This window comes from Diceros bicornis, chromosome 15, assembly GCF_020826845.1.
Source record: "Diceros bicornis minor isolate mBicDic1 chromosome 15, mDicBic1.mat.cur, whole genome shotgun sequence".
Lineage (NCBI taxonomy): Eukaryota > Metazoa > Chordata > Mammalia > Perissodactyla > Rhinocerotidae > Diceros > Diceros bicornis.
The window spans coordinates 16596175-16612300 of NC_080754.1; the positions used below are offsets into that span (position 1 = coordinate 16596175).

General features: G+C 43.4%; 1 protein-coding gene across 1 annotated transcript in view; it reads right to left on the reverse strand.

The window, feature by feature from the left end:
* ZBTB20 (zinc finger and BTB domain containing 20) overlaps positions 1-16126 on the reverse strand; it is a 535929-nt gene that overhangs the window by 36719 nt on the left and 483084 nt on the right. The window contains exons 8-10 of the mRNA XM_058555832.1: positions 13230-13330; positions 5306-5469; positions 4748-4935 (exon numbers count right to left, since the gene is read on the reverse strand). Of these exons, the coding sequence (XP_058411815.1) occupies positions 4748-4935; positions 5306-5316 (199 nt within the window). The 5' untranslated portion in view covers positions 5317-5469; positions 13230-13330. The remainder of the gene's footprint in view (positions 1-4747; positions 4936-5305; positions 5470-13229; positions 13331-16126) is intronic.

Genomic DNA, 16126 nt, shown 5'->3' on the forward strand with positions numbered 1-16126 from the left:
GTTGTTAGAGAGTCAAATAACTTTTTAAGCCGTAAGCTTGAAAAGTTATTATATAGTAAAATCCCTCCCATGTCAGGCGTGCTCAGAATTCAGGGGGAAATCTGCTTTCAAGTTGTTCTTATGGCCTGGACCAGATGCTCTAGGGTGGCCAGAAACCTTTGTCTACACCCACTTAGCAGATTTCTGGCCCTTTGTCAGGGACTAAGAGGTTTATTTGCAGAAATGAATCATTTCCTTCAAAATATCCTTTACCCTATTTACATGCTTGCATATTCCTTCCATTTTGTTTTCCCCCTGCAGCTTTACTAAGGGAATTAATTATCTAGAAGAACAGGAACATACAGTAAGTACATCTGAGATACAGGATGAGACACAGTATGTCATCTATTAGGCCTGGCTAAGACCAGCAGCTGATGCTAAATGGGAAGGAACATGCACCAAATGTTTTTTAATCACAAAGTTAGTAATTAATTGCTCTTTAAAATACATTTTATGCTTCTTTCTGTCTGTGTACATGAAATGCACATTTATTACATGCCAAAAATTACAACATTATGGTTTAAATATGACTGGCACGGAAGTCCGGAAATCAGAGTTAATGTTCCCACAGCAACTTTAATTCTGTCCGTGTGTACATGTAGAGTTCTCATCGTCTTCCGTTCCAGGATAACACATATAGATGTTTTGGGGAGGGAGGCTAAAGACCCATATCCTCAACTGTAATTACAGGAAAAAAACAAAGTATAAAAGCTGTGCTCCTTTCCACATACGTGAATGGAAAACAATGTCCCCACGCCGGGTGTTGTGCAATCAAGGAATGAAAGACTCGGCTGTGATACGGGCACTCAAGGGGACAGTTTCTGTTGCTGTGGGAACCTGAACTTTGCATTTCCTGACTTTGGGGTAATTAAAATGTCAGTCTTAATGTGGCATTAATGGAGTTTGCCGTAAAAAAAATCCTCTTTGTTTTGTTCTCTAAAAAATTGCTTCGAAGTTCAAACTGAACCAAGCATACTCAAATTTTTAATCTTGGGGACTTGGATGGGGAAAGCAAAGGGTTGGGAGGGGGAAGGCCGATGAAGGCGGATGGCAAGACAGAGAGAAGGAAGAGCCCCCCCCCCCCCCCCTCCGCCTCCTCGACAGTGTTGAGCCCCAGCAGAGTCATGCTACCTACGAAGCTCAAGTTAGACCCACCCACACAACAGTTTGGTAATGTGTAAAGGTTAAATTAAAAATAAATAAAAACTGTTAATGCGTAAGTGCGTTTTGGCAAGGACACAAAAAATGAGACAGGCAGATGAGGCCAGAGCAAAACATGGGAAGGTAAGTAACCACGCAAGTCAGCTTCCAACAAAAGAACAGGTAGATCCACAGCCATAAGTAAGGAGGATGTCAAAGGGGGGGGGGGGAGAATCCCTTCTCTCTTCAAGGGGAGCCTTTTTTGGGAGAAAACAAAATGGGAGAAAGATGCAAGTAAAAGTTGCGGTCGCATCTATCATATGTTATGTGACTGTGCTGTGCTGCAGCTTGATTGTCGTCAAGAAGGGTCTCATAGGGAGAGCCTTGTCTGCTCTCCCGACTTGGTTTAGTCCTGTGTCAGCGTTTGAAGGGAGATCTCAGCTCAGCTCATCCTCAGCCTGTTCCGCAGGGAACTGTTGTGTCAAATACGTAGGGGTTTTGCACCCTTTGCATTCCGCAACTCATCTTAATGCCTCCCATTATCAGCATCTGAGTTTGTTCACCATTAGCTTTAGAAATGGTGAAGAGGTGACAAGCTGGGAGGTAATGGGGAAACATTGCTAAAAGGAAATTGTTAGCGAAGAGCAGCACGCATTTCAGTAGCTATCTTAACCTCAACATCTCACAAAGGAAGGCATTTCTCAACCATATTCTTTCTGGTTTTGACTATGACTGGGATCTTTCACCAAATTTGAAGTGTCTCAGCAGGTTAGATAGCCAACTGAGAATTTACGGGGTCAGACTTGTCCTCTGTGCTCTAAAACGTGGTCTGTGCCCTTCAGATGTAAGAGCACGGTGGCTTACCCGCCTTCCCCAGTTCCTAGGCAGAGCTGATTCTTCTTTTGTGGGGATGCTTTCCCATTGTGTTTTATAACCTGGTCACCTATATGAGGGGTTGCACGTTTTCAAGATGCCTATTTAGAGCCAAGAATGACATCTCTGGGCTTGGAACGGAATTCAGCTGCTCACAGTGAGAGCAAATCCATAAACACCCCTCAGTGTCTGAATGATTTAACCACCGAGCAAGTCATTTCTCTATCTGGGTGTCAATTTTCTCATCTGTAAATTGGGAAGAATTCTAATGACAGACAGGAAATGGGCATTAAGGCATGACTAAGAATACTTTTGCTAAACACATGACAAATAAAAAGGTGCTATAAAAATTCAGGCACTTGTGAAAGCTTGGAACACCACACACTGGTGGAATGTTTTTGAAGTTAAAGACACTAGCAAGTCAAGGGCACTATTTTTAAATGCCCCAAATCTGCTAGTTCTAAATAGGAACTGAATATTTTACCTTAAAGAAATTAGGCTTTTAAATTAATCTATGGTAAGAATGACATTTGAAAGTAAAAAAAAAAAAAAAAAAATCCTCTTGAATGCAAGAAGAGCATCCAAAAATTTTAACAGCTTAAAATAAACCTCTTTCCTGTCTTCTCTCAAGCAATCTCCAAATGGACAGATTTCTGTGAATCTTTCCTAAAAACAATTTTCTTCTAAGTGTAGGCTCAAATCAGGACAAACTACAATCCAAATATATTTGGAGAACAGTATAATCAATTTACACAACAGGTTGGAGCAGAGAAGACTTAACGCATCTTAATGGCAAAATCAAAATGACTTTCTAAACAGCTGGAGATTAGGTTTCTCCTCCCTATTTGTTCTCCTTCCAACTGCATTCAGACATTGAGCTCAGATCCACAGGCTTCCTCGGGGTCACCAAGGAGCTGTGTGGTGGCACCAGGCTTCTACAGCCCTTGTATGTATTCCACGCTAACCCCAAGGCCTGGTCAGAGGATGCTTATGGTAACGTACAATAAATGAAGCCCAGTGCTTTTTCTATTCAGAAAAACATTCATTTGGCTGCAACAGGGGATTTCTGGGCTAAGGCCATTCTATGTAATCTTCCCCATAAGGTGTGGCAGAAAGCCAGACGATGAAGGTCTGTGTGCAGGAGCTCCAGGCCTTTCTCTGCAGGAACAGGCTACCTTCTTGGTAGGTAGGGACAGTGTGCACATGTCTATGGGCACTGTGCCATGCTATTTTCCAATTCTTCCTGTAATTACTATTAGGCTGGAGACTGCCAGGCAAGAAGGGCCAAGGATGTTACTCTTACGATGGTCCACAAAACACAGTCCTCGCTTCTGACCTCCAGGTTTCCCTATGGAAGCAGCAACTTTGTACTAATCACATGGGCTGTAGAGAGTTGGATCTCGTTACTTCTCTTTTCATTTTCTAGCGACAGCTGGAGTGCGGTCTCAGCCCAGACACGAGTAGAACAAGCTTCCTTCACCCCAACCCCAACCCCTAGGTCTTGTCCCTTTATCTAGAGATGATTATGATGAAGCAAGCAGAGAATGGAATCTCCCAGACTCATTCACCCCTTGCCCTCTTTGCAGAGTTCGACGTTTGTTTTGTCAGAATAATAACAGTAGGACATTTAGAATCTCATTTCCTAATTAATAATTTTTGTCTTTGTGGACAGGAAAAATGGAGTCCTTTTTGAAAATAAAACTTTCTTGGTCTTATCTTACTCATTCTAAAGAAGAACATGCCAACTTTGCCTGTTACCAGACATCCTTTATGGATATTAGTTCAGAATAGTTGTTGGGTATCTGAAGACTAAAAGGAATATTCTCTTGAATTGGACCCCAAAGTTATTCCATTCTTTCCCTTTGTCAACATACATGTTTTTTTTTCTCTCTGAAGTACTGGGTTACATTTCAGAAACAGAAAAAAAATCTCCTAAACGTGATTTATCAACTTTCTTAAAATAGAATTTGAAGAAGTGACTCCCAGATTAGTGAGAAGACAGCAAAAATAAACAGCAATGGAGTGATTTCAATAGCGACAATCTCATTAAGCTGCCCATTTCCAAATTTAGCCTGTAGGCAGTTTTTTTAATTAAAAAATATTTTTAACCTGAATTCTTATTGGCTACGTGAAGTCTGGGTGGCTTCTGAATTCTTGGAAGCCATTCTCTTTTCTTCTGTAAATTTTATGCTATCATTTAACCATTTCAAAATAAATTAAAAACTGGAAAGACAGAAATTCAGCCAAGTTCCATGAGACTCCAATAACGAATGCAAAGCTGACTTGTGTTACGTAATTTTAAAATGGATGTTTCCTGGTGTCTAACTGGTCTTTTGCGGTCCATATTTGGTGGTTCAATTTAGTCCTCGTAGAGGTACCGTTATTCAGATCACGGGGACAAAAGAATAATTAGAAAGCAGCAACACAACTTCTTTTGAGTTAACGTTATGAAAGAGAATGTGGTTCATGTAATTAATCAGCCTTTTGAGGCCAAATGACTGGTCACCTGGTTGTAAAACACGTTCTAGTTTTGAAACTATAGATGTTGGCTGAGTCAAAATGGTGGCAAGTTACTTCCGGCTACTTTATAAGACCAAATGGAAACAGTTTGCTCTGAACGCAAAAAAGCCAGAACCCAGGGGAGAAGCATGCTGCAAGTGCGGCGAAGACACCGTCACCTTACTGGTGTACTCACAATCAGATGACCCGGTGTGAGCGTGAGAGTTTGTCAGTGAATGTGTTGGGTGGATGAGGGCTGGGTCTGGAGACAAAACAGCTTCAAAGTTCAGGCAGGGAAGGCCCGGCTTGGCGCTGGATCCACCCGGCTGAGTAATCTCATTCTCCTCAGATGCCTTCTGGTTTTCAGCTGTCTTGGGTTTCTTCCTGAAAATAAACAAAGGGCCCTTTGAAGGAACTGACTGCATATTTGGGAAAAGGCATTTTTAGAATCTGTTAAAGATAACTTGATTTTTTTTTCTGAGGGGGGATGGGAGGGAGTCCAGTATGTCCCTTGTTTTAAAACAAGCTGATTCTTGTTTTTTCCCTCCAGTAATGGCCTAACTGGGAACACATGAAAGCATATGGGCCAAGCAAACAGCACCACATTTGGACTCTGTTGGCTGCATAAAAAGACCCTGTCCCAGAACTTAGACAGCTTGAGCTACGTATGGCTGACATTATCCAAGAAAGCATCCTTTTTTTCTCCCCCTTAAGAGTTTTAACATGGTCTGGAAAAATACTAGTGGAGGTTTACCGTTCTAGCATTTGTCAGGAAGCTTAGAGACAGGACCCGTGGAGTAATGGGAGGAGCACTGGACTGGGAGTCAGGAGACTTGAGCTATGGTACTAGCTGTGCCTCTAACTTGCTGTGTGGCCTTGGGCACCTCACTTCACCTCTCTGGGCTTCAGTTTCCTCATCTGTAAAATAAAGGGCTTGGATTAGAAGGCCTTAAAGGTTCCTTCCAGCTTTAAGTCTCTATTCATGGAACACATCATGGAACATTCAACTTTCTTGCTGTTATTAGATTTTATTTTGGATCAACACATAATTTCAAATCACAATCTAAATTTGCAGGTTGTCCAGATGAGAGGGGGTAGTGATGGAGATTTTTGTTAAAGTAGCAAATGAAAAGTGAAAAGAAGAGCTTAGTTGCTGGTAGAGGTAGAGGGAAGGTGTCACAGAGTGAGCCTCTATTCCAACTCTTTACTCATCCAAAGCTTAAGATTCCCTTTGTTTTTTGATTTAGCGCATGATCCTGGAGTATAGGAGTCTGATTGTGTGTTTGGGATGTGAGGAAGAGATGGGTAAAAGGAATTAGAAAGTAATGGTTGCTAATTGTTATTTGGGGTCAGGAATAGGGAGTCAAGGAGCTCAGCTATTGACCCCAGGACAACCCCAGGACAAGGCAACAGGTAATAAAGGAACAAATACTTAGCTTACACTGCATATATCCGAGGACCCAGACAAACTGGATTATTAGTCAAACCCTGAACATTCTCCCCAATTTCCTTGGCTCTGTGCCTTTTTCTATCACTATGTGCATGGTGACCAGAGAAAGTATTTTATTTTATTTTTTGGTAGATTATGTGTGGTACAGAAGTTGTTGGAAGTAGATTTGTCTCTGTGTTTTCCTTGCTTCTACAAGCATGGCAATGGACTTGTTATACAGAGTATTTTGTGTTGAAATTTGTTGTACTGGGTAGTTAAATCTGCCCTCGCAGAATATGGTGTTATGATTAGCATGCTGTGCTTCTGGTCCAACAGGTTGTGAAATCAAATCTGCTTTTTCAGAGGGCAGGAGGCAGAGATGGCATCGAAAGATGAAAATAGAGGGGAAGCTTTCAGACATAGTTTTCAGTAGGGAGGAAGCCAATATAAGAGAAGCAACAAACTGCAATGCTTTACCAACTGTTGAATCGGCGACTATGGAACTAACCCCCAAATTTTGAGCGTCTGCATGGACCTCCAAGGAGCTGGTTTCTGTTTTTCAGTTTAAGAAAGTATCCAAGATCAAAGTCCCCAAAGCCCAACTCCTTTTTCCACAAAAACCAACGCCTCCTCTAAGGTCCCTTCTTCTATCACTGTTGTCTGTCACCAGGTTTGTCATCAGGTTGGAAGCCTCAAGGTCATGCACCTTCCTCTGCCTTAAAGCCAGTTTGTTAAGTCCTGACAATCCTGCTTCCTTCATGTTGTTCACATCTATATTTCCTTCCCATTTCCATAGCAATCACCTTAACACTTTTTATTGAGACTATTGCTTACTTTCTGGCTCTCCATCCCCCTCGACTACTCTAGTCCCACTTCTTTGTAGTCACTAAATCTGAGATGACCATGTGAGCCTGACACTCAAGCTGAGTTCTGTATCTGCTCTAGCCTAGCTCACGTGCCCTACATCTTGGCCATACTGGACTCTCAGATTTATTGAATATTCCCAGAACATCCTGGGGAATCTACATCCTTGGCTTTACATCTTTGCTCAAGCTATTTCTCTTGCTTTGAATGCCCTTTTTTCAGTTCTAACTGTTGAAATCATACGTATCCTTTATATTTATTAAATGTTGTCTCCATCTTGTGACTGTCTTGATTCCTCTCCACCAGAAAGAACTCACTTGCTCTTTCTCTCTGAAATTCTCCTCCCTCCCACCTTTCTCTGAAATCTCCAAATACTTTTTACTTCTCTGATTTTACTCACTAAATTTTGTTTAGGTAATGGTTGTTGATGCGCTTGGCCCTCCCGTGAGACTGTAAACTCTCTGAGGGTAAGGAAATGTTCTAGTTATTTTTGAATTCCCTGTGTTCGTTGTCCCTTCATCCTTCCCCCCATCACTCATTTATTCACATATTCATTTTACAAATACTTATTATGTCCTATGATAGGCCAGCATGGGTTAGGGCATAAAACAAGCCTGGTTTCTGCCCTCCCAGAGTTTGCCATCTAGTGTGTACCGTTAAGCTGAGTAGCTTAGGCAAAGCTGTCATTCAACATATGTTTGCTGATGGAATGAAATGGAGCTGAAATTAAACTATATTTTGAGAATAGTCATAGTCTGAATCCCAATTAAGTTTCCTGCTCTTTATGCAGCAGTGAAATCTACCTTGACTGGCTGCTTTTCCTCTGAATCCACGAAGGGCATGATAAGAGTAGGGCCATTTTGCTCATGAAAGCTAGACTGGTCCTCCCGGTTCATTTAAATATTGGGATGAAGCACGAATGACAGATATCACTTAACAGAAAAAAATATTTATCTCTGATGCTCATTGACAAGGCCTGGGCTAGTTTCAGATGTGTGCTTCAGGAAATTAAGGAAGCCCTCTTTCAAACATGAGTACACGGCCAAACAACCAATGTTACTGTTTTATTTTTAATGTTGCAAAAATTGTATTGTTCTTTATACAAATGCCCTTGCTTTCTTCCCTAGATTTGATCCTGCTTCCTACCTGACATCTTGCACCACACTCTCCTGTTTGTTGTCTCAAGGATCATCTTTGGAGAACATTCATAGCACAGAGACATTGGAACCACCTCTATGAACAGAAAATATCGAAAACTCAACCTTCTGGCTCACACCCTCATTTGCCTAATATCACTTTACTTGTCCTTACACCATGGGGCTGTGTCCCAACTGCAGAGATAATGGAGAGCTACTCACTGTCCTTAGAAGCAATTCATTTTCCATCTCACTCTTTCTGATAGTTCTTTTGGACTCCTTTTTCAGGAGCTGAGAAACACTAAAACTGAGCAGCTGTCTGTAGACCTGTTATTTTGACCCCATTTTTGCAGTTCATAGTTTATTAAGGAGGAAAGAGCAAGTCCTGTAGTAATTAATTGAAAATACCTTTTTCAGTTGTGTCAAAAGAATTATATAAACATGGCACATCTGAGGGCGGCTCTCCGACTCCGTGGCTTGCATTTCTCCCTGGAGCCTTTAGAGGGCAGCAGCACACCAGCTGAGTCCAGGCAGCATTTCAGAGAGGCAAACTCCCGACCAGACCAGAACCTTCCTCCTGGTCACCATGCCAAAGGTTGCTTTGCCAAGCGCTGGCCGCTCAGCCTCTTTCTTTTCAGTTCTTGTTCTCTCTCTCTCTCTTTCTCTCTCTCGCTCTCTCTCTTTCTCTCTCTCTCCCTCCCTCTCTCAATGTTAAAATTATACACTCTGATGAAGTCGCCCCTCAACCGGAAAATGAAAGCTCCAATGAGAAAGTTAGACAAGCCCATAACAACAAAGAAAGAAACCAGGAGAAAGGGGAAAGGGGGCTGGGGAGGGGGAAGGATTTCAGAAGGAGAAAAGGGCAGATGTTTTGTAAATATATGCAAAGCAAAACTGGGTGTACCCCGAACACTTCCACAGAGAAACAGACCAATCATTGTGCACTTCCTCCCGCCACATTGGTGGAGCTCTGCATTCAAAAAAAAACAAAAAAAAACAAAACTGTGGCCGCAGGCACCTGCCTTTCAACGGATAGTTCTGACATTCTAACTGAATTTCTCCCAATTGTCCAAAGAGAACAAAAACATTTTCATCTCCCCACTGCAAACATCTCTGTGAATAGCAAAAGGCTGCTTCAAGAACCAGGAAGGCTTTTTAAGGTGACTGGCGGCCGAGTTAGCCAGCAGGACCCACTGGCTTTTAACTCGCATTGTGCCGGCCCTGGCAACAAGTTATGGGCTGAAACATAGCAGTGAATAAGGCTGTGTATGATGTTGGCGCTTTGCTTAGTAGACCATATTGTATGTGGAAAGATGCATTAAAACATATTGATGACATGGTAGGTAATAAGCATGTTAAAGGCATGGAAATTAACCAGATCCGTGGCATTTGATGTATATATTTCACACTTCTTTGCACATATTGCACACATACAGTGATGGCAATGCTTTCTGCAGCATATGGAAAATAAATATTTTATCTGTGTAAGCTCTTATCAGGCTCCAGGGGCTGTTCAGAGGAGAGTGCTCTCTTCGACTTCCGTCTCCCAATTTTCTCCCTTCACTGGGCTCCCACCCTCTCCTGCACATTAACTTGCCTTCCACTTACCAGCCTGGTTGGATAGGAAAGAATTAGTCAGAACCTCCTTTTGATAAATAATTACTTAGTCTTTGGATCATGATAATTTAGACCAATGATGTCCTCCCCCAATTTTTTTGGAATGATAACCATTTCCTTACTCTCCTTCCCCATAATACATGGAAAAGGCTTAGTAGAGTGTTTGGGGAGGGGGGCAAAGGAGAGGTGGTAACAAACTACCCCAACAGGGGTTGGTGGTTGAACTGAGCTTCACCATCGAGAAGCTGTGTGCCCTAGCCAGATTATTCTGTTTCTTTGGGCCTCAGTTTCCTCATCTGTAAAATGGAAATAATAATACCCACCCTCTAGGGCTGATGTGAAGATTTAATGAGATAATTCGTGTCAAGTGGTTGGCACAGTGATGGCACACGGTCAGTGCCCACTGATGGGAGTTCTCTTCACAGAGGGCATCAGTTACGTGGTTTTTGTCATTTCAGGTATAAGGAGGCACTTCCTTTATTTAGTAATCTTTTTAATATCTAGATTTGGGCAGGGGTAAATGGATTGTAATTGCAGCAAAGGCAGAAAGAATGCTAGGATAAGCCATCTCTTCTTTCACACTTTGATCTTACCCTATTACCCTCCTGATATCTTCTTTCTGTTCACGTGTTTGTCATTGCCGCCGCTCTACCAAGAGCTCCTCTTGAAGTTGAGGGTCCAGCAAGCTACACTTGGCCCCCAGAAGCCCTTCGTGCCAGAACACTACAGTCTATTCACTGAAACCAACCTTTGACACTCTCGCTCATCACGTTTTCTTACAACTTAACCTTTCACTACTTGGTCTAATGTTTCAGATCCATTTAAGCTGTTTTTGTGATTAAAACATTTTATTCTCCCAATTTTTTTTTTTAACTTTCTTGGCAGGGCTGATTTTTAATGTTTTTCAGCGTATTTCTCCCTCATTGTATCAGTCCGGATCCTGGCAAGAAACAGACGGCTCTCTCAAAGGTTTGAACTGAAGAGAGTTTAGTGAAAGGACTGTAGACTGAGGGGCAGATGAGGTTAAGGGACCCTCTGGGGATGGTGACGCAGCAGTGGAAAGCTGTTAATCTCAGCTTTAAACTGTTAAACGGAAGGAGTAAGGGAAGGCGGGGTGTTCTCTAAGTCCAGTCAGAACTGGACTTGCAAGGGGGGCTGGACTAATAAATGCTGTGACCTCACTCTCCTCCCACTCTCTCATCTCAAGCTGATGTCTCCTTTTGGCCAAATTCAAAGGGAAGCCAGAGAAGAAGAGAGCCTGAGTAATGCAGTCCAGAAAGGGCCGCCTCCGGGGACACGATCAGGGCAGAGGATGGTTCCAGGGCTGTGTGTGTGTGTGTCAGGGGTGAGGGGAGACGAATCAGCATACCTGCTCTGTCCCTTCCCCATTCCCTTCACACTTTTCCTCTCAATTTTACTTTCTGGAAGGAAAGTCACAGCAAAACAAAATGAAATCAGTTCTTTCTTAGCATCCATGTTCCTATTTTGTCTATTTGCCATTTGCGGAGGAAGAACACTGAACGTCAGCTCTGTGAGACAGGGATTTTTGTTTTGTTTGCTGCCATCAGGGTAGTGCCTAGAACAGTGTGGAGCGCATAGTAAATTTTAGCTGATTGAGTAAATCTGCTCACCTCTGCTGTGCCAGACACTATATGTACATTATCTCATTTAATGATCACAACAATCCAGGTCAGAAGGCAGGGCAGCTGAGCATGGCTGTCCAAGTGGTGTGGGAGTGGGTAGGTTTTAGGATCTAACACTCGCCCCCTCCCCACCCACCCCCAAGCCTTCAGAGACCTGGTCCAGGGCATTATCAACCCCACAGGAAGGGACTCATTTTTGTAACTAGTCTACCTTTTTATACTTGATTCACCTTATTGGTTTTTGTCCCTAGCAAGTCTTTTAAGGTTTATGATTATTTCTGTTTTATATGTGAGGGAGCTGAGTTTCTGAAAAGCAGAGACCGCAAGGGTTAGAACCCAGTCTGTCCCCTCTCTGGGACCTGTGAACTGTGAAAGCAGGCGCTGGCATCCTGCACAGGTGAAATTCTCCGATGGCAGAAACACATGCTCACTGGGGGCTTCCCTGTGATTGTCAGGAAGCCTAGGTCCTGGGTTCTGGGTCTGGATCTGGGTTCTCTGCAGCACAGGAAGGTAGCAGTGGTCAAGACTGTTTCCTCTCCCAAAGGATACAGGACCTTTGAAGCCTGTCTGCACGTTGGTACAGCTGTGCTGCTTGCACCCACACAGTTACTCTGTGATGGAGAAAAACTCAGACAACTATCCAGATGTGGAAATTTCTAAGGCACTCCTTGCACTTGACCTTAAAGATGAAGGAAGTTGTCTACACAAGTTAGTTCCTTGCACGGGTATGGAATGAGGAAACTCAATTTTTGACCTTCTGTCATGGCTAGTCCCCAGTCACTTGAACCCTTCAGTACTGCAGAACACTCTGACGGTCCCCCTCTCCGTTCTGGCCAGGCAGGCCTGCCTATCATCTACACATCCGCTGCCATCAAATACAATGCAGGTCACTGAAAGCATCAAAGGTAAAAAGCAACACAAAACAAACAAAACAAAAACTGGAGCTTCACCCCTTTGGGTTTGATGTATGCCAGAGTAGCCAAAGACATAGAAAACATGAATGTGAAAATCCTACCTGAAGCCTAAGAGGGATGTTAGTCTTCCAGGTTTAGTGTTTTCCAGTAACAGAGATGTCTGTGAAACACCATCTTGTTACCTGCCTCACACCATATAGGAAAACGTGTGGATACAACAGCTAGAATGAGTTTTTGTTTTCCAATGTATAATTAGGTAATTTTGCATGCATAGCCTCTAAATAATTTAAATGTCTGGCATTTCTAGTAAAAAAAATATATATTCACCTGTTACTTTTAGCAATGACGAATGAATAGTTGATATCAACCTTTCATCAGTATTTTCCTGCAGGCGTTATATCTTCTACCCTGACCTATTTCTACACCTTGCCTTGCAAGGGTTGTACTTCCCCTACATAATGCCTGACATGGAGGGAACTAACCAGGTACACAGAGCCATGCACCCAGAGGGCAGAGCTGAGCTGGATACAATGGCTTAGAGATGTGGCTGAAGGAGCCCAGAGCCCCAAGGGGAGGGCCTTGGTCCCTAGAGTAGCAGGGAGGCAGCAGCGCGGGCACAGAGATGCAACTGACAACAGGCAGACACGGGCGAGGAAAGCTGGCTCACGGATTTGACCAGGGTGGCATGAAATGACAAGCTGCAGGGAGCTTCAATCGAGTGTCACGGAAGGGTGATGAGAGGCAGACAGATAGGGCTGCAGCTGCCACTGCTTCAGGTACAGCCACAGATGACCAAGCAGAACAGCACCGGTCCCTGCAAGGTGTGCTCAGACCCAGCTCGGCACAGCCGCCTGGCGAGGAGGGCACGATGCTGTGCAGGGCATGCGCTGCGGGCTGGAAGCTTAGAACCAATGCAGGCACCTCGGGACTGAGTCTGGTTATCTCGCTGCACCCAAGAGACGAAGCCGTCTCAAATTTCACCTGCTTTTACAATTGTGTGGGTTTTTTTTTTTTTCTTTTTTTAATTAAGCAAAGTGAACTAAGAAGCCTTTCATTGGAGGCATAATGTACTCACAGTAGTTTCCAAATAAATGGTGTCACTCTTCAGGTAAATCACTCCAAGGCTTGGGCCTAGTGCAGATGTTCATTGGGGCAGGGAACAGAGAGCAGCTGCATCTGGATCAGAGAAGAAACAAACAAAAATAAGGCTGTAAGATGAATAAGTGATGGTGATCATTCATTTTGATGGAGACGGAACTGGGGGGCTTGGTTGAGAGGCTGGTCCCGCACCTTTGCATCAGAGAAGGGAGAACAGGCTCCATTCTCAGTGCTGCTACCTGACTGCCTGTAGAGTCTGAGGTCATCAGCAGCACCCTGTTAGTGCACATGGAGTTGACTTTGTGCTTCTGAGCTGGAAGCGGAGGTCAAGGGTGAGGGTGGGGGAATGGGCGGTGTCCTTCAGCTTGACCACAGCCGACTCTTCTTCCAGCCTTCTTGACTCCACTGCCGTCTTTCTCTCTTTAGTGCTCAGTTCTTACCTGTTCTCAAAACGCCCACTGACCTGGCCACGTTCTGAACTCTTGCCTTCTCTCCACCCTTCACTACGAAGTCTCCATTTCCTCCATATCCTCCAACCCTGAGGAGTTCAGCCTTAGGGCTACAGAATTGACTCCTGTCTGTCTCAGACCTCGAACCCAGAGGTCTTTTCCCAGGCCTTGCCCCTGTGGCCACATTGGGCTCCAGTGATCACTTATTCCTGCAACTCTCCTCCCTTCTCGCGGGGACACTGCAGTATCCTGACTTTCCACGTACCTCTCGGCACTCCCCTCTGCCTCCTTCACTGGCTTGTCTTCTTTCTCCTCTTCCCTAAATGTAGATATTCCTAAAGATTTTCTCCTCAGGCTTTGCCTACACCCACCCTCCCTGACCTCAGCAATTGCTTCTCCATAAAGAACACCCACATTGCTATCTTTAGTTCTTGCTTGTCTACAGAGCTCCAGACCCACATTCTAAATAACTCTGGTTATTGGTTCACTAATTCATTTGCTTGTTTATTCATTCATTCATTCTGTGTTTACAGAGCATCTATGAGGCACCTGGAAAACACAAATAAGGTGGGGCCTCTAACTTTGAGAAGCTCACCTCTCCATCAAATACTGCACAGGCACTTCTAATTCAGAAAGTTTAAAACAGAATTCATTGCCTTTCCCTCAAAATATATTCCTTCTCCAGCCTTCCCATTTCCTGCCATTAGCACCATCTTCATCCAGTTACTTGGGCCTACAATGAAGGAGTCATCTTTAAGTCCTTTTGTTTTGCTTCCCATATCCAATCAGCTGCCAAGCCCTGTGGTTTTTACTCAGGCTGTGTTTCCTGAATCAGCACCTTTCTATCCCAACACCTATTTATCCCTTTATCACCTGTTGCCAGGATTTCTGGGAGAGCCTCCTAACTGGCTTCCCTGCCTCCAGATTCTCTTTACCTCTAGCCCATTCTTTATACCAATGCTACATTAACTGTTCTAGGGTATTCTAAACATATCACTACTTTGCTCTTTCTTTACTGGATTAAAGTCACACTTCTCAGTTTGGCATTCAAGGCTCCTATAATATAGCCCCAATATAACGTCCTATTCTTCTCTCTACAATCTATTCTACACTGCAGCAAAGGCCCACTCTTTCCCATCACATGCCTGGTGTTTCATCCCTTTTCCCAATGTCTACATATAGCTTCTTTAAGAGTCATCCCAATGCCACTTCATTTCTGAAGCATTTCCCAAAGGAAAGAGCCCTTCTGGAATCCTTACACACTTTTTGCACTACTCCCTCTGCACGTTCTATGGATTCTAATAATTATTTGTGTAATTTGTTGCCCCCCTCTATACGCTCCTGGAAGCCAGAGACAATTTTTACTTTGCATAACCTGTAGTGTGCAATGCCTTGCACACAGGTCAGCGCTCAGCTGATGTCTGCTGAACCGAATTTAAAAGGAATAAAGATTCTTGCTTAGAGTCATGGAAACTGAGACTGAATTGGAAAGACCTTAAGCTCATCTATTCCAACCCCCTCATTTTTCGGATGAGGAGATTAAGGGAACTGACTTGCTCAAGGCCACATCCTTGTTAGTGGCTGAGCAGCGATAACTGATAGAAAAGGTCACAAATCCCTAAATATCTCTCAGCTCTTGCTTAGCACCAATAGGCAGAGCAGACCATCAATAGTGACCAGACCAGAAAGAGTGAGAGGTTGGGGTGCGTACCCTGCAAGGATATACTGGCTTCCAAAAAATAAAGAACTTTGTTTCACTTATTCACTTCAGCGAACTGAACTTATAAATATCTTTTTATAGTTCCATGACGTCCAAAAAATGAGGGTGGATTTAAAGAACAAGGAAGCAACCCTTTCTAACATTGCCCACAGAAACAATTATGACAATGTTGCAAATACCAGTGGGGTGATAAACTCAGGGTGAAAACCAGAATGAAGGAATTTCTCACGCCTTGGAAAAGCAGTGGGTTCAGCTGAAGTTCTTGGTGAGAACATGGTGCAGTAATTCTATGGTTAAATTCATTACCTCACAGAAACATAGGCTATTGGCAATCTTGCTAGTATGCCACAACAACACTTCTTTTTCCACTTAGCTTTGCCCAGCATTTATCCTCCAAGTTTGTTTAAATTTTTACTTATTTTTTTCATTATATCACTTATTTACTTGTAGAAATGCATAGATGACTGCTCCCAAGTCGGTTCTAATTTTCTTCCCCGGTTCTCCTCTTGGGGTAGAAGGAACATTAATTGTTTAATCTTCTCTCTATTCTCATCCTCAAATGGAATCATTTTCTCTCACCCAAAGATGAAAAGCCCAACAAAACATGTCGTGGGGATAATAGTGTTTACCTGGGTGAGAAAAACAGACTTTTCCAGGGGATCTCAGGCGTTTTTACTTAGCCAGAAAAACTCAGCTCTTAAGTGT